The 22,980-nt window shown below is 41.8% G+C and overlaps 3 protein-coding genes, 2 long non-coding RNA genes and 2 other non-coding genes across 9 annotated transcripts in view; 2 read left to right on the forward strand and 5 right to left on the reverse strand.

Annotated features, from left to right (window-relative positions):
• LOC103383961 (fibrinogen-like protein 1) overlaps nucleotides 1-3,884 on the reverse strand; it is a 5,328-nt gene extending 1,444 nt beyond the window's left edge. Inside the window, exons 1-6 of the mRNA XM_008317308.3 lie at nucleotides 1,864-3,884; nucleotides 1,603-1,771; nucleotides 1,360-1,519; nucleotides 1,058-1,155; nucleotides 891-979; nucleotides 1-149 (exon numbers count right to left, since the gene is read on the reverse strand). Coding sequence (XP_008315530.1) covers nucleotides 1-149; nucleotides 891-979; nucleotides 1,058-1,155; nucleotides 1,360-1,519; nucleotides 1,603-1,771; nucleotides 1,864-1,926 — 728 coding nt within the window. The 5' untranslated portion in view covers nucleotides 1,927-3,884. The remainder of the gene's footprint in view (nucleotides 150-890; nucleotides 980-1,057; nucleotides 1,156-1,359; nucleotides 1,520-1,602; nucleotides 1,772-1,863) is intronic.
• Nucleotides 3,885-3,922: 38 nt separating this feature from the next.
• On the reverse strand, nucleotides 3,923-4,014 carry trnar-ucu (transfer RNA arginine (anticodon UCU)). The gene is given in 2 exon segments: nucleotides 3,923-3,958; nucleotides 3,978-4,014. It is a non-coding gene; the product is annotated as a tRNA-Arg (tRNA).
• Nucleotides 4,015-4,805: 791 nt separating this feature from the next.
• Nucleotides 4,806-4,878, forward strand: trnak-uuu (transfer RNA lysine (anticodon UUU)). Its single transcript has one exon. It is a non-coding gene; the product is annotated as a tRNA-Lys (tRNA).
• On the forward strand, nucleotides 4,806-13,116 carry LOC103383970 (scavenger receptor cysteine-rich type 1 protein M130-like). 2 transcript variants are annotated; one of them, XM_025058809.1, is made up of 10 exons: nucleotides 4,806-5,943; nucleotides 8,059-8,394; nucleotides 8,588-8,887; nucleotides 9,157-9,441; nucleotides 9,848-10,162; nucleotides 10,288-10,584; nucleotides 10,776-11,078; nucleotides 11,350-11,673; nucleotides 12,282-12,602; nucleotides 12,703-13,116. In XM_025058809.1, the coding sequence occupies exons 1-10, from the start codon at nucleotides 5,856-5,858 to the stop codon at nucleotides 12,747-12,749; spliced, it is 2,616 nt and encodes an 871-aa protein (XP_024914577.1). In that variant the 5' UTR covers nucleotides 4,806-5,855; the 3' UTR covers nucleotides 12,750-13,116. The 2 variants fall into 2 exon arrangements, with proteins under 2 accessions (XP_024914577.1, XP_008315543.1); XM_008317321.3 differs by having other exon boundaries at nucleotides 4,833-4,944.
• LOC112487524 (uncharacterized) lies at nucleotides 10,696-11,515 on the reverse strand. The gene is made up of 3 exons (XR_003050679.1): nucleotides 11,375-11,515; nucleotides 10,964-11,170; nucleotides 10,696-10,825 (listed from the first exon to the last, which is right to left on the reverse strand). It is a non-coding gene; the product is annotated as an uncharacterized LOC112487524 (long non-coding RNA).
• LOC112487525 (uncharacterized) lies at nucleotides 11,552-12,404 on the reverse strand. The gene is made up of 3 exons (XR_003050680.1): nucleotides 12,265-12,404; nucleotides 11,932-11,968; nucleotides 11,552-11,692 (listed from the first exon to the last, which is right to left on the reverse strand). It is a non-coding gene; the product is annotated as an uncharacterized LOC112487525 (long non-coding RNA).
• Nucleotides 13,117-13,250: 134 nt separating the features above from the next.
• Nucleotides 13,251-22,980, reverse strand: part of patl1 (PAT1 homolog 1, processing body mRNA decay factor) — a 10,258-nt gene continuing 528 nt past the window's right edge. The window contains exons 1-20 of one of the 2 annotated variants that reach the window (XM_025058810.1): nucleotides 22,775-22,927; nucleotides 21,690-21,795; nucleotides 19,624-19,839; nucleotides 18,983-19,246; nucleotides 18,532-18,620; nucleotides 18,230-18,310; nucleotides 17,714-17,914; nucleotides 17,341-17,442; nucleotides 16,967-17,053; nucleotides 16,474-16,694; nucleotides 16,252-16,396; nucleotides 15,871-15,991; nucleotides 15,683-15,780; nucleotides 15,466-15,525; nucleotides 15,158-15,303; nucleotides 14,868-15,027; nucleotides 14,230-14,355; nucleotides 13,977-14,068; nucleotides 13,719-13,868; nucleotides 13,251-13,588 (exon numbers count right to left, since the gene is read on the reverse strand). In XM_025058810.1, the coding sequence (XP_024914578.1) occupies nucleotides 13,567-13,588; nucleotides 13,719-13,868; nucleotides 13,977-14,068; nucleotides 14,230-14,355; nucleotides 14,868-15,027; nucleotides 15,158-15,303; nucleotides 15,466-15,525; nucleotides 15,683-15,780; nucleotides 15,871-15,991; nucleotides 16,252-16,396; nucleotides 16,474-16,694; nucleotides 16,967-17,053; nucleotides 17,341-17,442; nucleotides 17,714-17,914; nucleotides 18,230-18,310; nucleotides 18,532-18,620; nucleotides 18,983-19,246; nucleotides 19,624-19,839; nucleotides 21,690-21,795; nucleotides 22,775-22,795 (2,508 nt within the window). In that variant the 5' untranslated portion in view covers nucleotides 22,796-22,927 and the 3' untranslated portion in view covers nucleotides 13,251-13,566. Of the gene's footprint in view, nucleotides 13,589-13,718; nucleotides 13,869-13,976; nucleotides 14,069-14,229; nucleotides 14,356-14,867; nucleotides 15,028-15,157; nucleotides 15,304-15,465; nucleotides 15,526-15,682; nucleotides 15,781-15,870; nucleotides 15,992-16,251; nucleotides 16,397-16,473; nucleotides 16,695-16,966; nucleotides 17,054-17,340; nucleotides 17,443-17,713; nucleotides 17,915-18,229; nucleotides 18,311-18,531; nucleotides 18,621-18,982; nucleotides 19,247-19,623; nucleotides 19,840-21,689; nucleotides 21,796-22,774; nucleotides 22,928-22,980 lie in introns of those variants that run through there. The other variant, XM_008317309.3, reaches the window with a different exon arrangement.

Genomic DNA, 22,980 nt, shown 5'->3' on the forward strand with positions numbered 1-22,980 from the left:
CAATTAGTGTCGCTGTCTTTGTCCCTGTCATGGGTCATGTGATCAAAGGTGCTGAACTTGACTCCACTTGGCCTGGAAGCTGACCCAACAGTGGCCAGAGCGTCCCCGGCGTCTCCGCTGTATTCTCCTAAATGTAACTGGAACTGGTCCTTCGGTGAGACAGAGAAAAAACAAACCCATTAAAGCCAGGATTTAAAATTCAAATCAGCATTTTAAAGGTCTGACGTTAAAAATGGCACACTGTTAAGGAAATGTCTAAATACCTTTTTTATAAAACTACATTTTTTTCATAAATTTCAGACCTAAATATAAGGTAATTTCATCTTTAGACATTCAGAGATTAGAACTGGACAGACCTCACTTTGGACGGACCTCACTTTAGGTCCTACTTGATTAATGGAGATGTTCTTGTACTGTCCTCATGTGTCCTTACCTGACCTGTTCCTAACTGTGGAACCTAATCAACTTTTGTATTAAGAACCTGGGTATGATAAGTAGGATTTCATGAAGTGTCTGAATTAATTAAACTGACAAATATCTGTTTTAACAGTTTATCTAGACAAAGTCTGATGGTGGATGAAAATGACTGGAACCAGAACGATCAACGGACAGAGGACTCCCAGACATCCTTGCTGCTGTTTCCATAACAAAGTCTTAGAATCAGCAGCAGACAGAAGACACTCAGTCAAAATAAAAGCTCTGCTGTTGTGGGAAAGAGAACTGAAGGTGAAGTCATCAGATCTAGAAGAAGGTCAAAGGTCTCCCATCACCATTTGTCTCTGAATTGTTTACATCATAGTGCACACATGTTTTGATGGAGGAAAGAGCAATTTGGGTTCAGTTTGGTACCGAACACCTTGCTCACTCTCTCTCCTTTCTCACTTCCTTACCTTCTCACCATCCACTCTGAAGTTCTTGTACTCAGCGTAGCGATGGTTTCCGTCAAAGTCCTCCAGGTCGATGTGCAAATCATAATTTCCTGAAGCACAGAGTTTTCAGGTGTTAAATATTTCCCACAGGTCATATCCCATCGATGTTGACACACACGCACACACACCTTGTGAGGTGAGATGATGAATAGGTTCGTTGCCCAGCCAGAATTCTCCATCAGGTGAGTAGAGATCTCCAAAGCCTTGTTTGTACTCCACCCACGCTCTGCACACAGCAGCACATTTGTTTAACACGGTCAGTTTATTCAAGACACAGTAGGAATTTTTCATAATACAACCTTAAGAAGATCAACCCAGGGATCAAAGGTCAAGTGGTACAGAGCCGCAGGAAGAACATAAAGCAAAACATCTTCACAACTTTATGTTAAAAAAAAATGAAATAAATATAAATAAACACACACAAACACACCTGTCAAAGTTCTCACTGCCGTCTCTCCGTCTCTGGAACACGGTCCATCCTCCACCGTTGCTCATGTCGCAGTAAACGGTCAGAGCAGTTGGAGAACCATCAGGACGAACCACGTAGATACCAGTGGCTACGTTCCCATCAGCAAACACTTGAGAACAGTCTGCAGACACACACACATACTTACTGACAAACTTCAGCCTAGGCCGATCCGAACATTTGAATGTGGTTGACCCGAGTCCCCACCTTTGTACAGGTTGTCGGGACCAAGGTGGGAGTTGGGAATGTTCTCCAGCTGCTGGCTGTGGAGCCTGTGCAGCTCCAGGATGTAATGATGTTGGTCACTGATCACACGGACCAGGCCTCGGAGCTCTTCTTCCAAACGGACCACCTTCTGCTCACACGGCTCAGGAACCTGGACACAGAGTTCAAAGCTGCACACTGAGCCTGAACAGTAAAAGAGAAACTTTCTGATGATTAAAGTGAGGAGTAGTTGAGGAGTTTTACCGGCAGACTGGTGGCTGTGTGAAGAAAAAACAACAACAACAACGTCTTCAGAGCGTCCATCATGGATGATCTGATCCTCAGATGAACAAGAGCGTCTTCACTTGTCACCTCACTGCTATGCCCTCCCTGGCTTCTCAGATGTTGCTTTTTATAAATGGCTGCACATTACACTGACTCAGTCTTGAAACGTGTCTCCATCTAGTGGTGAAATCTTGGTGCAAAAACTAGGAGGAACAAGCCACTCATCCTTCAATTACAGTATATATTAATGTATCTTTTACACAGCTATAAAAGTCTGTCTGTTTGACAAAGAAAGTCTGACAAGCAAAATACATCAGACCTGCAGACCTGGTCGTTTTTTTCTGAGCGACTGTATCTGACCATGACATCATCTGTGAGATCAAAGACACTCATTATAATTCAAACAAATGCACTAAAGTTCATCAACACAGAAATCATGTTTCGTCTTTACATTTTCCGAAGGAAACTACAAACTCCTGCTACACCGCAGTGACCATGAGGTCTGTTCCATGTCCAAAAGTAGACCAGGAGCAGGAGTTTGGATCAGATCTCTCTCCACAGGTCCGTAACTTCCTGAACACCACGGTCTACCACATCCTGCGGAGGACTGGCGCACTAACACAGCTCTCTGATGTGGAAAGAGCCAGACACATTAACCAGCTTGTGGACCGATCGGTGCAGAACATCACTCATGAAGGTCATCTACCACAACTCAAAAAGTCCAAGTCCCTGGCTAAAGACGTGGTGCATGAGCTCCAGCTGAGGTTTGGTGAAAACCTACAGCACAGGATGTTGGAGGAATGTGAAGATACTGAGTTTATCATCCTTACCTGCCTACAGAAACACTCCAACAGACTGTTTGAGGGGGCAGTAAAAAAGAAGCGCTCCTCTCTTACGCCGCCCATGTGGTACAGGCTGCTCTAAAGGTTCTATTTGAGAGTACCTATTAGTGTGGGCTGACCTAAACCGACAGTCTTCTGTGAAGTGTATAAAACATCCTGATAAACATCAAAGATCACCCAGAATTACTAGTGGTGATCCTCCAGTGAACGACATACCCATAGAGCAGGGGTCAGGAACATTTTCAGCAGAGAGAGCCAAAAAAGTCACATATTTTAATATGTATTTCTGTGAGAGCCATCCTTTTTTTTTACTCTGAATACAACTGAATGTAGTATAATACGTTTCTGAAGAATTAAGTAAAGGTATAAAAGTTATTTTCTTTTTAATTATTAACGGTGTTATACTATCCATACATAAAATACTTCTTACCATTAATGCGACTAATGGTGCTGCATGGGTTTGAGGCGATTGGCCCCAGCGCAAAAACAAATATGTATGGAATAAAATGTGTAACAGAGTTATAAATATATGGTTCCACCTGCCATACAAAAGAGTTTAATACACATCAGGTAAGAAAACCCTTAATTTATCGTATGGTCATTAAATGCAACACCCCTGCTGATTTGTGTCGTAAACCCCGGTGAGCAACAGTCAGGCTCTGCTCTCCTTATGGTAGGTACAAGTTAGGAGGTCCGCCGTTGATTAATTTGATTATATTAATTCTATCATTATCTGTACTGTTATTTACTTTATATTTTCAGCGTCAGACCTGTGTGTGTGTGTTGCTCCAAAATGGACTGACTGTTTTCACCCTTTATGCCAGAAATAAAAGATGACGTACCAAGCTGATGATTTCACCACAATTATTTAACACAACGCAAAGAGAGTACGCTGCCGCGGCAAATACGCGAGTTTTCCACTTGCCATCTACAAATGAAATGTAGAACCAGCCCAATTTAAAAAACAAGATTGGATCTTCTTAAACATGAACAAAGTGATAAACACATGAAAGACGGTTCACTTATACACTGGAATAACTATCTGTTTATCAAATTAATGATCATTCTTCCAGAAGTTGTTTAAGTCTTATAAACAAGAAATCTTAACGGAGGCAGATGAAAAAGTGATATTTTAAATTTTAAATAATTGTTGAGAACGGGCGGTTATATATACCCATCTGAGGAAAAAAAAAGTGCGACTCCGGTGGGACTCGAACCCACAACCTTTGAATTACATCTCAAGTACTTGACTAGAAGTCCAATGCGCTATCCATTGCGCCACGGAGCCACCTGTTGCATGCTGTTAGTTGTCTCTTTTTAAAGACAGACTGCAAAACATGGTATTTCTAATATACAACGCGTCGTCGACGCTTGAAACCGCCTCTGTGTCATTATTTAACTGCGCATTTACGGAATGGGGGAAAAAGCCCGTTAGAAAGAACAAATGTTAGACAAAACAAACTTTCTGTTAAGATAAATCGTCGCAGCTGGGTTTCTGTTTCACGTGAGAGACGTCATTACCGAATAAGTTAACTTAATTAAGGAAAAAAAGGTTAAAATCATAGTCAGCTACAGCTAGCCAACTGACAATGCGTCATTGCGTCTGCTTTTACGGTAAACAGAGCCATCGTGCTATCAAAAATACTTACGGCAATAGACCGTAAAATTGTAAAACGGGGTAAGGACGACAGAAGATTACTACTTTTACGAAACTGACATTTTTTCTAAATAAAAAATAAGAATCGACACATGTTAACATGGGAGTCATGTACATTGCAAAACATTTAAAACATACAAATGTATATAATGAGAAACAATAGTTGAAGGTTTTACAAGAAGAGGAAGGCTGTTAACCAACAATACAGTAACTGTAGTTAGAGATTTTAAATGTGTAAAATTGGAACAGTTACAAAATTAAATCTGCTATTTTCCAAGGAGAGAAATGGCTTAATTCTCTGGTGATATATCACAGAATAATTTCTAAAATATAATGCGCGATTTTTGGCTAACAAGGTTTTCTAAATGTATTTTAAGATATTTGCGCAGAGCCCGGATAGCTCAGTCGGTAGAGCTCGAAGAGCCCGGATAGCTCAGTCGGTAGAGCATCAGACTTTTAATCTGAGGGTCCAGGGTTCAAGTCCCTGTTCGGGCGGTATTTGTTTTTTCTTTTTCTCTGCGTAACACAACAGTTACAACGTAGAATTTGCCAAACATGAAGGTAAAGCTCTAATGTCAATGTTGTTAGCAGTTTCAGTTATTCCAATATTTAAACAATAGCTTTACTTTTCCAACCTGTAACGAATCACGACGTGAACATTTTGGACATGGAGCAGCCGTTTTTGTTTTTACCGAAGAAACCCAGACGGACTGCTAAAATAGATAATTCACACACAAATTCCGAAGTCCATTTAAGACAGATAAATATCGAATAATTTAGATACAGACGCACAGCGTTCGTTCTTCCAGACAAATGTTCCACGGCTTCTGACATCACGTGTTTGGTAACTGTTGTATATCGGTTTGACTGAATAACTTTGATAACACTACCTGTCTGGTTATAATAATAATAATAATAATAATAATAATAATAATAATAATAATAATAATACAACAGTAAAGGCCCTGTATGTAAATAGTGGTAATAAATTATATAAACTCTCCAAATTAATTTACATGTTTATATGATCCATATATATGTACTGTTTGTCAGTTAATGCAATTATAAATTACAAAAGGAATCTAAGGGATCTTTTTTTAATAAGAAAAAGACCTGATTCCAAGGGGCCCAAATAACAGAGCCATGGACCCATATCAAGCTGTGGTTAATTTAGCTTCAGCCCACACAGAACAAATAATACATAATAAATTGTTTTATTTTGATTCCTCTATATGACATTACAATGTAATAATGATATAAATCTAAGTACAAAATATAATGATATTAGCATTACATTATATGTAATAACTAAGCGGATGAAACTCACAGAGAGGGGATGCTTTCTAGCCAATCACAGCTACTGGGTTGGATTACAACCCACCAACCACTCTATGTGATTGTTCTGACAGGGTTCAGTGGCAGTGAATGCAAGTCTATAGTTTGTCTTTACGTTCAGGCAGAGGACAGTAAACATGCTCTCCGCTCCAAGTGCTCTTTCACCAGGATTTTGGTTTGTTGTTTTGCTGACAGCACACATCTCCAGTGTGGACTTATCTATTGGTAAGAGTGTGGTAGAAGGAGGCTCGGTTCAGATTTTAGTTTTAATAAATAATGTTTGTTTAGTAATAGAATACATTGTCTGTTAGTTACATACACATAGTTGTGTGGATGTATTTGTACCTGACTCTGTGACGCATGTGGACTACTTCTAAATGGTTGTGTAGTACGGGGTCATAAATGGTGTAGCTCAGAGGTACTCAGCAGGGGATCCACGGTAACCAGCACTAAGGGAGTTGTGGAATTTTTGGGTTGATTAGATAGGGGGTTGTCAAAGTCTAACATAGTGGGCCTCCGTACAAAGAGCGACAAAAACAACTGCCCCTCCCCGCACATTGGCATTGTTTATGTTAACGTTTAAAGTTAAAAAAGTGCAAAAGAATAAAAATGTCTGCTTCATTATTTTATGAATAAATTGATGTCCAACATCAGTTCATATAAATACAAGTAATAGTTGTCATACTGCAGTATTACATTAATTTTACTGCAGTAGTATAGTCTATCCCCTTTTTCACTGTACCTGTAACAATTAAAGTTACAGTTAGATTTTACTGCTGTTCAGCTCCAGAACTTTTTCTTTTTTCGTGCCCTTCTTGCTCTGGCGCCTCCCAGCGGAGGAACAGAGTTTGAACATAATTAAGTACTCATTAACGTCATGACATCGACTGAAATTTGGTTTAACCTTGATTTTCATAAAAAACAAAAGAAAACTTAGCCCTAACCCCTTACTGAATTAATACCATTGTATACAGTGACGTGCCGTGAGGTTCATGGCTGGTGAGGCACTGACTCCTCTGGAGTCAGATTTACAATTGTAACAACATCTTATTTCACTATGCATCCAACAGCATCACCTGGTAATGCTTCATATCCATCAGCATTCCTCTTTCAATGACACTGACACCAACACAAACATGTACACAGTAACATACTATATTTGTTTTACAAAGAACGTTTCTTTCATAGAAATGGACAGAGCACCCCTCTTGTGTTGCTTAGACACAAATTAAAGTATAGAGATGAGTGCAGCACAAATTTAATTTTGACCTTCAGTAAAAAAAATGCAGTTATTTTTTAAACTTCTGGTGCTTTAATCAAATGTTGTCTATCAAAATGATAAGAAAAAAAATTAGGCCAAAAACTTAGTTATCAAATACTTCTTATCCCATCTTATTTTTAAAAAACAAAAACATAAAACCATTTTTGGCCTTACCTTTACTTAGAGATGAAGTCCATGGTCGTGTCTGTCGGTTTTCCCTCACCTTAGCATTGTGGCGCTAATGTTTAGATTCCGTTGCTCATCCAATGCCAAATCGATCCTTGAATTTCCAAAAGTTTTTAAAGAAATCTGGCTTTGAATTTACGTGGCTGGTCTTTCATGTCTGCTGAGGCTTCTTTGGAAAATTTTCAGGTCACAGTATCCCGAGTTAGTCCAGACGTTATCACACGATGAGCATAAAAGACGAGAAGAGCAGTAATGGCGGTTTCTTACAGGACATCTACACAGTCTTTTCGTTTGTACCACTCCATTTGAAAAAAACTACTCTTCTGTCCCGCAGTTTGAAGCTAACCTTTTAGCTCCGGCGTTGGTCTTCCATCACTTATCACTTTCTGTTTGGACCAGAAGTCCAGTTTTGAGAAATATTTTCATCTTGAAATACAATCCATGGTGAGTCGAACCAGGCAGAGCATAGAAAACGCGCCGACTTTCAATTGCCTGTTGACGTCAGCTGGAGAGCACCTGTCAGTTCATGTACGACCCCTTGAGGTGAGGCAGAGTACCGTTTGCCTCCCCGCTGACTTTTTTCTGCACTTTATTGGCTGAGGAAATTGGCAAGCGTCATATGACCCAGGTTGTATTGGATCGCGCAGTGAGAAGTGAGGCACAGCTCTCCACTGCCTCACCCAGGATTTCTGCCCTGTATTTGATCACGAAATACTCAGATTCGGCGATGTTAACGTAATAAAATGTCAAAAATGTGTTGATTCATTGTCAAAATGCATGTTTAACACAGATCAGTGGAAAATATTCATATTTATCTTATGTACCTTTTTTCTTTTTTATCATGATGTCCTAATCGCACGTCACTGGAGTAAATACCTTCTCTCTTTGTCCAGCGCCTGAAGATGCCCGTCTGGCTGAGGCCAGCGGCCGCTGCTCTGGTGTGGTGGAGATTAAACATCGTGGAGAGTGGAGATTTCTGCACATCAAGGAGAAACACAGCAAGTACATGAAGATCAAGTTTGCGGCTGTGCTGTGCAGACAGATGGACTGTGGCTCGTTACTCTCCATCAAGTTCAGCACCAACAGCTCTGAGGCCAGAGCAGCCTGGGAGCTCAATTTCACATGCCAAGGCTCAGAGGCCAGTCTGAGGGAGTGTGACAGCGAGGTGACCCGGAGCAGAGTGCACAGCGTAGACTCCTCCACCTCCAGTCTGGACTTGGTCTGTGCAGGTAACATTGCACAGGTCACCACACTAACACTGCATTCCTAATGTACTACTAAACTAAACTAGCTCTGAAGTTGCTGCTTATTTTTATTTAAATCACATGTTGCTGTGACGAGGCTTCTGTCCAAACACAGGCCAGAACTTTACTCACGGTTGGTTCTGTGAAGCTGCAGCTTCTTCTTTGTCTCCACCCACAGAGTCGGTCAGGATGGTAGAAACATCACCCCTGTCTTGCAGCGGCACAGTGGAGGTGAGGTCAGGTCATGGTTGGCTCCCTGTGTGTGAGGAAGGTCTTACCTCCTTTGCTCAAAACCTGGTCTGCAGCGAGCTGGGCTGTGGACCTGCAGATTCTTCAAGAACCTCATCTGAACAAAAAATCGAATCAGTTTTGACCAAGCAGTTCTTCTGCCAACAAAACGAATCTCGTCTCGAGGAGTGCACCAGTTCCACACGTGACAACTGCCGACCGATCTCTAGGATCAACTGCTCTCCTGAAGGTGCAGTGCATCTACTTCTGGTGTAAAACTCCTTACTTAGATATGGGATTTCCTGGAAGAAGACAAAGTTTTACTCAGTTGTTAAATTATTCATTTTCTACTGTGTAACTGAAGCTACACTTACATGCACACATACACGTGAGTGACACGGTTTTTCTGTTCTAGTTGCTTAAGTTGCAAAAATGAACAAAAAAAGATTTAAAAAAAAGGTTTGCTTATCAGAAGTGAGGTTCTACAGAATCTGTCCTTGTCCTGGTGTCTTTGTCCAGGTGTGCAGCTGAGGCTAGTTGGGGGAGAAAGCAGCTGTAGAGGAAGACTGGAGGGGAAGAAGGAAAGAGAGTGGATGCCCCTGACCGGCTGGAGATTCTTTGAACCAGAAAACACACACCGTGCCTGCCACATGCTGGGCTGCGGAGATACCATTGCCGCAGCCAGATCCGCTCTGTCCGCCAGGCAACGAGTGTGGCAGTTTGACTGTTACGACAGAAGATCTTCATTCTGTTCACGATGGGATCATTACATCAGCGACAATGGCATAACCCTGACCTGTTCAGGTGTGTGTGTGTGTGTGTCATTTTGTGCTGTTCTTGGCCACAATTGTTCACGAACACCTAAAGATTAGCTGTAAGTAAAGCACAATGAGCAGGACCAGAAAAATATGTAGCTTCTGAATTAGTGAAGCTAAACGTCCAAGTTGGATTAAAATGAAGAAAAAAGACTGGACAAGAACTCGCTTGAAGAGAAGCACAAAGCGGAGACAGTGGCTAAAAGTTAGCCAAAAAGAAAGCGCAAGGTTAGCCAAGAAATAGCTAGAAGTTAGCCAAAAGAAAGCTAAAAGTTAGCCAAAAAGGGCAATGGTGACTGGAATTAAAAAAAAAAACCCTGCAAATCACTCGGACCCTCCTCCTCTTTTTTAACCCCTCCTCACCCCCGTGTTCCCCCACCCACTCTCTCCCACAGATTCTGTCAGACTGAAAAACAGGGGCTACAAATGTCAAGGGGAGGTCCTGGTGAAGTCCGACGATGCCTGGGTTCCGGCCTGTAGTAACTTCTTTTCTCGTGACGACGCCCACGTGGTCTGCAGAGATTTGGGCTGTGGGTTCGCAGATTCTCATTATTCACATATGGGGAACAACAGACACGCAGAGATGATCTGGGCTCCTGAGTTCAGGTGTGAAGGAACAGAACCGGGCCTGGCCCACTGTCCTTCAGCTGCTCTCAATGCCTCACACACACAACTGAGAGAGTGTGAAAATGTTCAGGTGACGTGTTTAGGTGAGCACACACACACACATGTGAGGTGTGTATTTCTATGTGTGTCTGGTCAGGGAGAAATGTGTTCTAAACTCTCACCATAAAAAAAATCTTCACCTTCACTCTCCTCCTCCTCCTCTCTGCAGTCCAACCCCGAGTTCCACATCTTTACCTCAGAAGTGTACAGCAGCAGGACCATTTCCACAAAGGGCGTCGCTTCACCATCATCTGCACTCATGACTTCCCCCGGGTTGTCACCTTTCGCCTATCTGCAGAGAATAATACGGTCCTGCAAACAGTGCCCCCCAATGGTAAGGGGCAAGGAGTGTTCATCTTTCCTGCTGAAGCTGCTACTGGCCAGATAACCTTTAAGTGTGATTACAGTTACGACTTCAGTCCCGAGCTGTTCTCAGAGAAAGCCAGGATCAGTGTCGAAGCAAAAGGTATATCCGATCTTTAGAGTTGGTGAAATAAATAATAAATGACATGTATTCTGACTTACACTGAAAACTCAAAGGAGCTAACTCCACCTTTTCTCCTCAGAGAAAACAACCAAAAGAAGCGAACATATGTCATTGTTGGTTCTGTGTTGTGTTGGAACTGATGGTGGCGCCCTCCCCTTTTCTCCTTGCAGAGCTTCCTGATGTGAGGTTAGTAGGAGAAGGCGGCCTCTGTCTGGGAAGGCTAGAAGTGCAGAACGAGGAACAGTGGAGACCAGTGAGCCACCAACACTCCTGGACCATGAAGGAGGCAGGTGTGGTCTGCAGACAGCTGGGCTGCGGCTTGGCAGCTCTCACCAAGAGAGTTGACCTGGGGGCTCACCTACAGTCCGTGTGGCGTTTCTTCTCTGACTGTCAGGGCTCAGAACCTTCCCTGATGGACTGTGGCATAGTGAAGAAGTGGGTCGCCTCTGCTGGGGTCGAAGTGATCTGCTCAGGTGAGAATGACACTACATTTCACTCACGTGTGTGATGATCACCATGGGTGGGGCTCAGCTCTGGGCAGCAGTCGGTATAGTGGTACAGTGAGCTGTTGTTGGTGTGACAGTGGATACAATTTTAATGATAATAACAGCAAAGAGGACCATCAGTGACTGAAACAGTTCACAAACATAATAGGTTAAATTGATAGGAAAATTGATTTAAAAATGACAGTAGCCAGAAATAGCTAAAGGTCACGTCAAGTTGACCTTATTTGTCATTTCGCAGACATTCTGCTTCAGCCCAACATCACCTTTTACTCTGGGCTGGGGGTGGAGCAGCAGAAGGACATCTGGGTCTTCAGGGGTCACAGCTTCACCGTCCACTGCTCCGCTGAGCCTCAGTATCCTGACGGTCACTTTAGCCTCATCTTCATCGGCTCCAACCAGACCCACACTTTCAGCCAGCCTGCTGTCGACCACACTGCCCTCTTCAAGTTCCCCACAGCAGAACTGCTCCACCAGGGCAACTACACCTGTGTTTACCACAACTCCATCTTCAGCCAGAACTTTTCTTCTCCTCAGAGTGAAAGCGTCTTCCTCACTGTCACAGGTACAGTTGTTCCACAGAACTGTCAGAGGGCAAACCACATTTACAGATACATTAACTAGATTATAAGGCAGAAAGAACACTAAAGGTTAGCACATTACTAGTTAGAAAAAGCTAAAAATAAACTATTTTGTTAAAAAACAATTAGACATTGGACAAAACACTAACTTAAGTGCAAAAAAGTTGGTTGAGAAATAACTTATCGGTAGCAAAAGAGAATGTGTCAGTAGCTAAAAGTTAAATGGCTAAAGGTTTACTCACCTCAAGTTAAAAAGGAAAGATATACGTAGCAAACAACCTAAAACAAAGAGCGAAATGGATCAAATGTTCATCCAGACATAGACTGAAGGAACCAAAAATTTAAAAATAAGACTTGCCTAGAGATAGCAAAAGGTAAGTTAAACAAAAAAAGCATAGCACTTTACAGAGAAATAGCTAGAAATCTGTGAAAATTAAAAAGGAGTTTAGAGACGACATTAAGTCTAGGAAGAGCTGAAGGTTACCCAAATTAAAATTATTTTAAAGATAAGTTTGCTTAGAAGTAGCTAAAGGTTAGCCAAGCGTTGTCACTGTACATGTTGACCTCCCCCTGACCTTTTGGCTGTGTGTAGATAATGACAGTCTGTGGCTGTATAATGAAGATGAGGAAGTAGAAGAAGGACAGCTGGTCTGTGCCGGGCAGGTGATCGTAGGCCACCCGATGCCTTTGCCCCTGAGCGCAGACTCCACTGTCTGGGACATGAAGCACGCTGCCATCGTATGCAGGCAATTGGGCTGCGGCCCACCTGTCTCCACCAGAGCCGTGGCTTTGACGGACTTGACCAGCGTGTGGCATTTTTTCTCCGACTGTGACGGAAGTGAGTCTGTGCTACTGGACTGTGGAGCCACCAGACAATGGTTCTCTTCTTCAGTGGTGGAGGTGGTGTGTGCTGGTGAGAAACATGGACACACACACAGACAGACAGACAGACAGACTCACAGATTTACTCAATCACAGATAAAGTAAACATGAAAATGTGTGTGTGTTTCCAGAGGGGCTCAAACAGCAAAGAAAGAAGCAGAGGTTTGATCAGCGCTGAGTGCAGCTGCGCCACGAAGTCTTCAGATCAAGTCACTTTTGGTTTTATGGCAGAAGTTTGTTGAAAATGTGTGGAGTGTCTTTTCAACTGTCTTTGTCTCTGTCCTCTACCTTAAGTAAAGTAAAATACTTGTAAGGCCTATTATTGTCCTCTCACACGCACAAAGTCTTTGTCACTTCAATTTTGTATCTTTGCAATAAATTGTCAGAATGTTTTTTTTACCTTTAAGACCATATTTCAAACACTTCTTTCACGTCTTTCTGAAACTCTGTTTCTCCATTTTTAACTCTGCACCTGAATTTTGCTTTGGATTCTTGTAAAAACAGTTTTGCTTTTGCAGATTCTTAAAAATACAATACAGCTGTGATTACTAAACATTTTCAAACCTCGCATCCGCAATAAGACTTTTTGGAGAACCGTGAGACAACCCTGAAAACGGGAAAGGTGAGTGTGTGCAGGAGGTCAGGTCACAGTGAGACGCTGGCTACACCATGAAAGAAGTTATAGAATAGAAATACTTTTAATTTGAAAGTTCATCACAGGCATATTTGTAAACAAGATATTTAAAAATGCAGATTTTATATTTAATCATCATTCAGACTGTACAGTTCTCTCTCTCTCTCACACGCACACACACACACACACACACACACACAGATGCACACATACACAGACTACACACAAAGAAGAAACAAGTGACTAGATTCTGCTGGATTAAAATCCTCCTCCATCATATTCACCTCATACTTGCACACGCACATACACACACTCACAAACAGGTCTACATCAGGGGTGGTGTCCATGTCTGTGGTAACTTCTACCTGGACAGAGCGGTGATTCTGTGAAATTCAAAAACAAACATTTGTTTAGCTGCAGTTTTTCAGTGGGACCACAGTACTTACAGTAATTACGGCTGTTTAACTGCTAAAGTATTTAACACCAAACCACTGGTCTGCCGGTGTAACTCACTGTAGTTTGTTCTGTAACAGCTCCAACCTCTGACGATCCACATAACGGGAGAAGAGGGACAAGAGGTTGGCCGGAGTGAAGAGAGGAGCAGAGAGGGAAGAGGACGAAACGCTGAGCAGCTCCCTGGTCACGGAAAACACTAACTCAGTCCTGGATCAGAGAGGGGTGGGGTGGTTGATGGGGGTGGGAGAGAAGCAGAAAGTGAGGGTCAGGACTGAGTAAGTGAACTGAAGAGCCGAGTGTGACAGAACACCTCACCATCGATTGTCGTCCATCAGTTGACAGTTGGGGTCTGAGCTCTGCATCTTCTCACCTTCACTCAGGATCAGATACAGCAGTGTCACACCAAACTACACGCACACAAACACACAGAGTTTGTGAGGGTCTCCATGTTTTCACTTTACTTGAGAATAAACTCATATTTTAATGTTTAAAACAAGGCTGCGGATCAGAACAAAGGTCAACTTTCACTCCAGGGGTCAGTGACCTGTGTGGGCATGCGTGTGTGTACCTTGTTCTGCAGTACTGTGGCCAGCTGACCCTCACTGCCTTGAAGTTCCTGCAGCAGGTCTGTGAGGGCGGAGCTCGACAATGATTGGATGACAGCAGAGACAGGCTCCACCAACCAGCACAGCACCTGGATATAAAGAGAACACACACTCAGTAGAACTCAACCTGTCAGAATCAAAGACTGGACCATCAATAGAATTAAGTCTGTGATTTCATCAAGTGATGAAACAATTTAGTATTAATTTAACAACACCTTAACAAATGTTGACCATTAATCAGTCTCTTTCTTCACTAATAAGAACGTTTGGGGGTGGGGCTACAACTGCTGCAGCTCTGACATGAACAGAAACATGAGGAGAACACATTTTTATTGTAATTATTTTGTTTCGTGGTTTACTGAGGAGTTTAGGTTTCTTGTCACCAAAATACTTTGTGTCTGAAGTATCTCTTAAATGCAATACATGTAAAAAAAAACCTGTTTCAACATGTACCAAATGTTATTGCACTTTTGTTCATAAGCAGAACTAGTTAATCATTACTATGTTTAGTTACGAGATCCAATCTTCCATGTGTAGTCCAGTTCAGTACCATGGGGTTGTAGTTGGTTTCAAAAGCAAAAAACTATTATTTTTTTCTCACCTGATCCTGTTTGTCTTTCTTGGTCAGGGCGGGAAGGTTGCGTGCAATCGCCATGACAATGGCGGCGGCCTGTGCTGAGGGCAGGAGGGGGAGGAGCCTGGCAACAAGCCGCTTGCCCTTCCTCACCGACATGATCATCACACACTGTTCATCGCTCACTCTGATGAAATGAAAAAAAAAACAGGAGTTAGTGTGTAGTCTTATTAGCTGCACACCTTCAGCATTTAGATCATTGGTTTGTTTTTTTAATCCACCCCATTAACCCCTACTACTCTGACTCCGCCTCCTACCTGTCCTCCCATTCCTTCTCCCTCATAGAGTTGCAAAGTTGCTCTGTGTTCTGTTTGTGCTGCTCCAGCAGAGCTTCTCTGTCCTCCTCTGGTGTCTGCACAAAACGTTTCTCAAAGTCTTGGACCTCCAGCAACAAACTGTACATCTAGTAGAAGACAGAGGGACGGATCAGGTCTAGCACAAAGTGTGTGTCTACAAACCACATGAACAGGGATTTTAGTAAACATTCTGATCAAAAGAATTATTTTCTATTTTTCAGATTTGTTAGAGTTCTTGAAAAACAAACTTCAGATGGAGCTCCTCTTACCTTCTCCACTGTGTAGAGGATCTGTCTCCTCTTATTCCAAACTTGCTTCTCTCTTTTCTCCTGCAAACAGAACAGCATCAGGAATCAAACCACCAACATCACTGTTGAATTAGAATATGTATCCTTTTTTAAAGTTAAAGTTTCTTTTTGAAAATAAAATGTATTTAAGACAGATTGTTGTTTAAAGACGCCGGAAATGATGACTTCTCTGACTCACTTCGTCATCAGAGCGAGTTGTCACCACTGCGTCAATCATCTTGCGTGGGTTGTTGACACTGGAAACCGTCAGCTTTCCTAAAGAACCTGCAAACTGAACTGAGAACGGAACACAAGTTCAGGATGAGCACAGCTGCACAGTGTAGCTGTGACTGATCAAACAGCAAAACAACAGCTGCTACGGTCTACCTGGTCTGTAGGTGTGTTCAACCTTGGCCACCTGTGGAGTGATGAGCTTGGTGGTGTGTTCTTTCCTGCTGCTGCTGTCTCTCTCCTTCTCCTGTCGTTTCTCCATCTTCTCATAGTAATTCTACAGATTTAACACACACAAACTCAAATCAGACTCCCTTCATTGTACTGGTGTGAAATGATGTCAGAAATAAAACAAAAATAGAGTCATAGTTCTTACAACATTTTTTAGGATGGTGGAGAACCATAAAGACTTATTTAAAAATGAATCATCAGCTTAGTAATTAATTAATCAAATATCAAAATATTATATCAAAATATTAACAGATGGTTGGATCTGCCTGCCATACTGAAGGTTGCAGACCTCCACAAAGAGCTGACCTGATAGTAGTAGTCGTCCAGGTACGGGTCTGTACTCTGGAGCTGCATCATCTGGATCTTGGTCACCCACTCTTTCTCCTTCTGGGTCATCAGATTACTGTAGGGGTCTCTGCTGCGACGGTCTCCTCCAGTCCTGCCACGGTCCCTGCGGGGAATTCAACAGTTATTCCCAGGTCAGTTTTCACCCAGCTGCTGCAAGCACATTTCCTCACACTTCCTCACCCTCCTCTGCTCTGCATTCGCTGGGTGAGCATACGCCGGTGCTGAGGGTGGAGGTGGGTGGTGTTATGCCTGATGGGCGGTGTGTGGTTAGGAGGACCATGTGGAGGCATGGGGCCCATTCGATGACCATGAGGAGGAGGTGGCCCCCCAAAAAAGGGCCGGAAACCTCCACCACCAGGCAACATGGGAGGTGCAGGTCCTCCACGGGGGAAACCAGCCACCTGGGGGAATGGCAATTCAGAAGGTTGAGTTTGAGAAAAAAGTTAAAGTTTTAGGTTTAAACAAAACTCAGAGCTAACCAGGCAGTCAGCCGCTCTCTGCTGTAGCTCCACTCTGAAACTCTAAATCAACACAACTACTGAAACTATCACGTAGGCGATGAAATCAATCCATGCAATACTACATGTACTGTAGTATTCCTTTTATTTCCTCTATAAAGACAGGCAGCTTCCACAGCTGAATCAGAACCTCAGCTGTTGACCGTGACACTCACCTGAGAGTTTAGTAGCTGAGCCCGTTTAATCTGAGACAGAACTGGGCCGACACCAGGAGGGAAGGGACTGCGACCGAGCGGAGAATTCTAAAGACAAACAGAAGTTTCAAAAAACGTTCACCTGGAGCTTAATTTTTCAGACAAAAATGAACTTCAAAATCCAAGAGATTAGTCGAATGGTCAAAATTAGTAACTTCCTCCAAACCCATAAACCCTTGCGATTTCAGTTCAGTTCTTCTTCTTTAACACAATCACATATCATGTAAAGGTGAACAGTGCTAAGTAGTGGTGTGGAAAAAAGCTTTGGAGGTAACACGCCGACTCGTATAACACCTAATTCAAGTAGAGGTGAGGGAGGGAGAGGGGAGACTTACAGCTATATTGAGGAGAGTGTTTGGTGACAGACGCTCAGGGAAAGGAGGCGGGTATCTGTGCTGGAGCGGAGCTCTGACATGCACAGCTGTGGGATGATGGCTCTACACACATGAAGAAGGAGGTTAACAGACAGACAGCTAACTGATAATGCTAAAAGCTACACAGTTCACTAATGTAAAAACCCACAAGGCACCTTTCTTTGGTGACACAGTAGTCTACTTCCATTGATAGCCCTACAGTCAAACACAAATCTAGGAGGCCAAAAAAGAGGTCTCTGAGCTCAGTTTGTTCTTGATCTTGCTGATTTTTGTATTGCTAACACACAGAAATATTGTAAAAGACAAAAGAACATTTGTAGAGTCTGTGAGCCACCTGATGATTTAGACTGTGGCTGATTGGTTGTTTGGGTGGCGTCCCAATAGGTACAGCCCTCACTGGAGGAGAGCCGATAACAGGGGAAGATGAGCGAGGAGGTGGGACCCTCTCAGACAAATCCCGTTCTTCATCATTCCTTCCATGAGGAGGTAATTTAGGTAGTCCCACCTCTTTGATGATGGACATTAATGGACTGTCCTGGGAAAATAATACAACACAAGTTTACATCTTTATCAGACGTTTTCGATCACACTACTCGTAACACTGTTTTTTTTTTTTACCCAGAGAAAAATGTTAACCTGATGTGGGCTGAGTGAAAGTTAACATGAGTTTCTTATCTAGCAGCACAACCCTGAAAAGTTTTAGTCACAATTCTTAGGTAGGGTTTAAAAGTCACCAAAATACTTCTGGTCTCATTTTAGACAACATACACACAGATATGAAGACAAGAGAAACTGTCACTTTCTTTCTTTTTTTATGTATTAAATTTAAACACTGCAACTGTGAACGAACCTCCATGTGAGTAGCCAGTCCTGGTGACATGCTGACTGGGCCGAAGCCCATACTGTTGTCCCAGATGTTGTGAGAATTCATCTACGAGTGAGAGATTATCATTAAATTGATAATAAAAAAATATAAAAATTTTCTTGGAAAATCAAACTGTAGAAACATACATTACACAGTTGTATTAAACTGTAAAGAAATACTGCAGCAAAGACAAGGTGTTTGTCTAACTCATTAACCATTGCAGCCTGGTGTATACGTTTCAGGTTTAGGTTTAAAAATTTTCAAAATGATGCACAGTAAAAGGTCACCTGACTGATGGGGACAGAGCCTCTGTGCAGCATATGCTGCTGCTGCTGGTAGCTGAGCATTGATGGAGAAGCAGCGGCTGAGGAAAGGCCTGAAGTGAAGCAGCAGAACAAACAGCAGCTCAACACAAACGACGAACGAACTGAACAGCAACAACAACGTCGTTAAAGATCGGTCAGAAACTAAAACAGTTCTGGTTTCACTTGACCAATCACAACACACAGATTAGCGCCGGAACATTTATTCTCTCTATGACCGCTAACATTTTAAGTATGGAGCAGATTTACCACTTTTAACAAGTACTTCATGATTGAAATACTGATTTAAGTGCTGGAATTTATGACATGTATAAAAAAACATAAAAATATAAAAAACATTGTTAAAGTAAAGGCAGTGGGATAACATTCAAAAATATTAAAAAATAAAATTCAGCATCCCTGCCTTCACGCTTACCTGAACTGGAGGGTCCAGGGGGCAGCTGGTGCTGGGAGGGGCGAGGAGGATGCTGTAAGTGAGTGGGCTGTGGCATAGAGGAGTGCCGGGATAGAACTCGAGATGGCTCCAGTCCCTGAAGTGAGGATATGCTGGAACCACTGGAACTCAAGGAAGGGACAGGTCTCTCGGTGGTCCCTACGCCGGCTATGGCTGGATCTGCGTCCAGGATGAACCTGGCCAAGGACTCCACCAGGTCACCTCCCCCTCCTCTATCCTCAGAATCTGGAATTCACAAGTTATTTTTTACAGATCTCCCAGTAGCTCACAAAGGGAGTGCTGAAAAAAATGTAAGAATAAATTTAATTCTATAATGTGAAATAATCACCCTATATTGTAAGAATTTTATCAGTATAGCACACACAAAACCACATGCACACAATGTAGGTATATCATTCTAGCCTGGTGATTTGTTTAGTAGCTCCAATGACAAAAAAGTATGGACACCCCGATCTAGAGAATATTCTGCACTTTATTTGTCCTTGTTTTTGATTGTTAACATAATCATACTTGATCAAACAGTAAATCTACTCTTACAGCAGTTTACGAACTTATGAAGAATTAAAAACAACCAGGGTTAGTGATTTCATTCAATGACTGACCTAGAGGAGGCAGCCTGGAGGAGGGTGCGAAGTTCAGTGAAGGAAGGGAAGATGGGAGGGGGGGACGGCCTGTGGAAGGAGTCAGAAGAGTAGAGGAGGACTCCTCTGCTCCTCCAAAGTCTAAGTCTCGGCCCATCCCTCCTCCACCTTCTGCCCCCAGTCCATCCCGCTTATCCAGCTCAGCCAGTCGTTTGTGCTCCTCCTGCCAGTCATCATCTGTGAGAAGAACAATAAGATGAAGAGGTTTTTACATCTGAGGGGGTTATTCCAGAAAGCAGGTGAAAACTCAAGAGAAAGTTAATCCTGAAACTGACCTAACTGCTCCAGAAAGAGAGGTAACTGTAACTCTGAGTCAGTCACCATGGTAACCGACTCTGGGAACATAACCAGCTAATTGGTAGATTTTTACATCTGTCGCCTCCCACATAATTTCCACATGCATTGTCCATTCATTCCCAATCCGTTAAACATCAACTAATTTTTATTTAAACTTCAGAAGTGAAATTTACGTGCTGTCATGCACTGTATGTATATATACGTAGTGGGGCTTAAAGATACAAGTTTAATCCGTTCCACAACAGCACTCGTATGTTGGGCTGCTCGTATTTCGATAGCATTTTCCCCATTAAATATAACTAAAAACCAATTCATTCGTTCCAGCCCCCCCAAAATATACTATTAATTAATTAAATTAAAATCCCCCCCATCGCATCATGAGAGAGAGATTAGCATTTGGTCTGGCTACTTTCTCTACACACGTGTACCTCAACCATGAAAATTGTTTCTGCTAGTCCTGTACGAAGGAATGCATTTTGGGCTTTTTCAATCGGGTCTCGGGGCTGGGCTCTACCATCAGCCGTGGAACCAGACTGGTTCAGGGTCTGATGCTATTGCCAAAGGATCGGTGTTCTATCAGATTTGTATCCCATGTATCACATTTGCATGCTTTGTCTACTGCGCATGCACACAAAAGAAAAAACACTGGAATATGCAATTGTTTATCTCTACCCATAAAATCAGTATACCTCTGAAGTAAGTATATATTTTGTGAATGAGTTATACATTTCATTCATTTTAACTGTTAAAAGAGCAAATGTTGTATATATAAACTTCAAGTATGCAGTTCACTTATGACTCATTTCTAATTTTAAAAAATTTAACAGTTGGAGGTGAGACGCCATGCCATGTTGAGGAAAATTGATGTGAGTTCAACAAATCAACTAATGTACTTCAACTATTTTTGTGTGCATTTTTCTTTATTTTTGGTAACATTTAATTTTTTAAGACTTTTTGGAAATTAGAGTGGCGCTTTGGCACAGAGGCAATATCTCTGTCATTGGTGTGAAACCCGAGGGTTCACCTCCTGGGCAAGATCGAATCCCGGTTAGGGCAATTGGTACCTTCCAGTGGACTCACCACTCACAGGAAGGTTCAGGGGGGTTGGTACGGTGCAGTGTGATTTGGGTGGCAGTCATGGAGACTGCTGCCCCCGCGACCCGGTATTGGATAAGCGGATGAAAATAGATGGATGGAAATTAGATAGATATCAGTAATGATGAAATGTGGATGTTTAACTTTTAAAACAGTCTCAGTTTTATACTATTAGGCAATTTAGTGCATTCTTAGTGCATTCTTCACTCATCTTAGGAGACTATTTTTTAAGACTTTTTTCAGTAACAATGATGATGTAAAATGTAATTTTTTCTCTAAATTTTAAGCACTGAAATGGGTTTAGCTACATGTTTTAGCTACATGCAATTAGGTGGATTTTTATTCATCTTGGGAAAATTTCATTCTTTATGAAACTAATTGTGGAAATTGTTTGCATAGATGTCATTGTTGATCAAAGGTGGATGTTCCAAAAATACAATTTGTCTGAAATGTAATCATCCAAATGGGCTTAGCTACATCTTTTTGAAGAATTCAGTGCATTTTTATACATTTTTGGAAACAGACATTTTTTTTTCATTACTTAAGGTTATCACACCTACATTTAGTCTTAGAAAACTGACTACATACAACCTGAGGCTCAGTTGTTACATGATGACATTCCACACTGCACTCACCGATGGCTCCTGCACCAAAGGTGTCATCATTGAACTGATCAATTTCTTCTTCCTCTTCGATCAATCCCTCCTCTTCCTCCTCCAGCGTACAGTCTTCATCCAGGGACTACAGCGAGAGCATGAAAGTTGTTAGTTTGACAGTGGATGGATGCATGGATCGTCAAGACATGTTTAATTAGAGAAAGCAGCAGTTTCTAGTTTTGACCTGAGGTCAATTATTTTATATTTATTTATTCTAGATCAAAAGGATTTTTACATTTTATTCAATATTTAAAATATTCCAATTACTAGTAATAACCAGAACCCAATGCAGAACATAATGAGGACAACAAAAACACTAAATCTAACCATGTACAAACACACACCTACATGCATTTATTTATCCTATTTGGTGACATTGCTTGGTCACATTAAGTGACAGATAGATCTCTCCATAGTGTTCCACTGAACAACACAGGAGGTCATTATCGGCTGATCCTGGGACACATCAGTTTGATTTATAGAAGTATCGAATCATTGATGGGAGAACACACTGATGCATGCTGAAGCCAGGCTGGAAAAATTATTTCAATTTATTACATTATTGTTCAAAGTAAATCTGCACTGCAGGCACAAACGCTACTTAAATATGATTCTGAATTATAGTCTTTGTTAATATTCTTTTAAGGTTTTAAATCTGTGTTACCAAAAAGTTTTATTTTATCAAGTGAACTAAAATACATACAACACTAGCTCAGATAACTAGTCTTTTGAAAGAGAGGCGCTCTTTTAACGTATTGCTGAATTGTTTATTTATTTTTACCTTGTTTTATTATATGCAGCAATCCAACACGTTCATTTCGCTATCAATGGAATAAGTTGGTAATGAAAGGATGTCTGCTACATGAATAAGGTTTTGATCGAAAAACAGTCAATATATTGGAATACGGTTTTTTAAAAAAGACAGATTTGACAAACTTGTAAATTATACGAGATTTAGTTATATATTTTAGACTACTAACAAAAACTTAGTAGTAGTAAAAAATAGTTTGATTCTGTCCGGTTCTGGCCACAGTAGAGGTTTTATATAACAGGAGTAAACACACCTCAAGACTCAATGCTAACATGCTAACGCTTCTGGCGTTACATCACGCTAAGCTCACTTCGACAAAAAAAATAAAACGCATAATGTGACACTGAAAAACTACTCTAAATAACATTTTACGGCAGATATTTTATTTCTAAAACAAGAGAAGAAGCTATGAGCTCAAGCCTGACACCGCGCAAATGCTAACCTTCCTCCCGAGCTCAT

This window comes from Cynoglossus semilaevis, chromosome 9 (assembly GCF_000523025.1).
Source record: "Cynoglossus semilaevis isolate Cse_v1.0 chromosome 9, Cse_v1.0, whole genome shotgun sequence".
NCBI lineage: Eukaryota > Metazoa > Chordata > Actinopteri > Pleuronectiformes > Cynoglossidae > Cynoglossus > Cynoglossus semilaevis.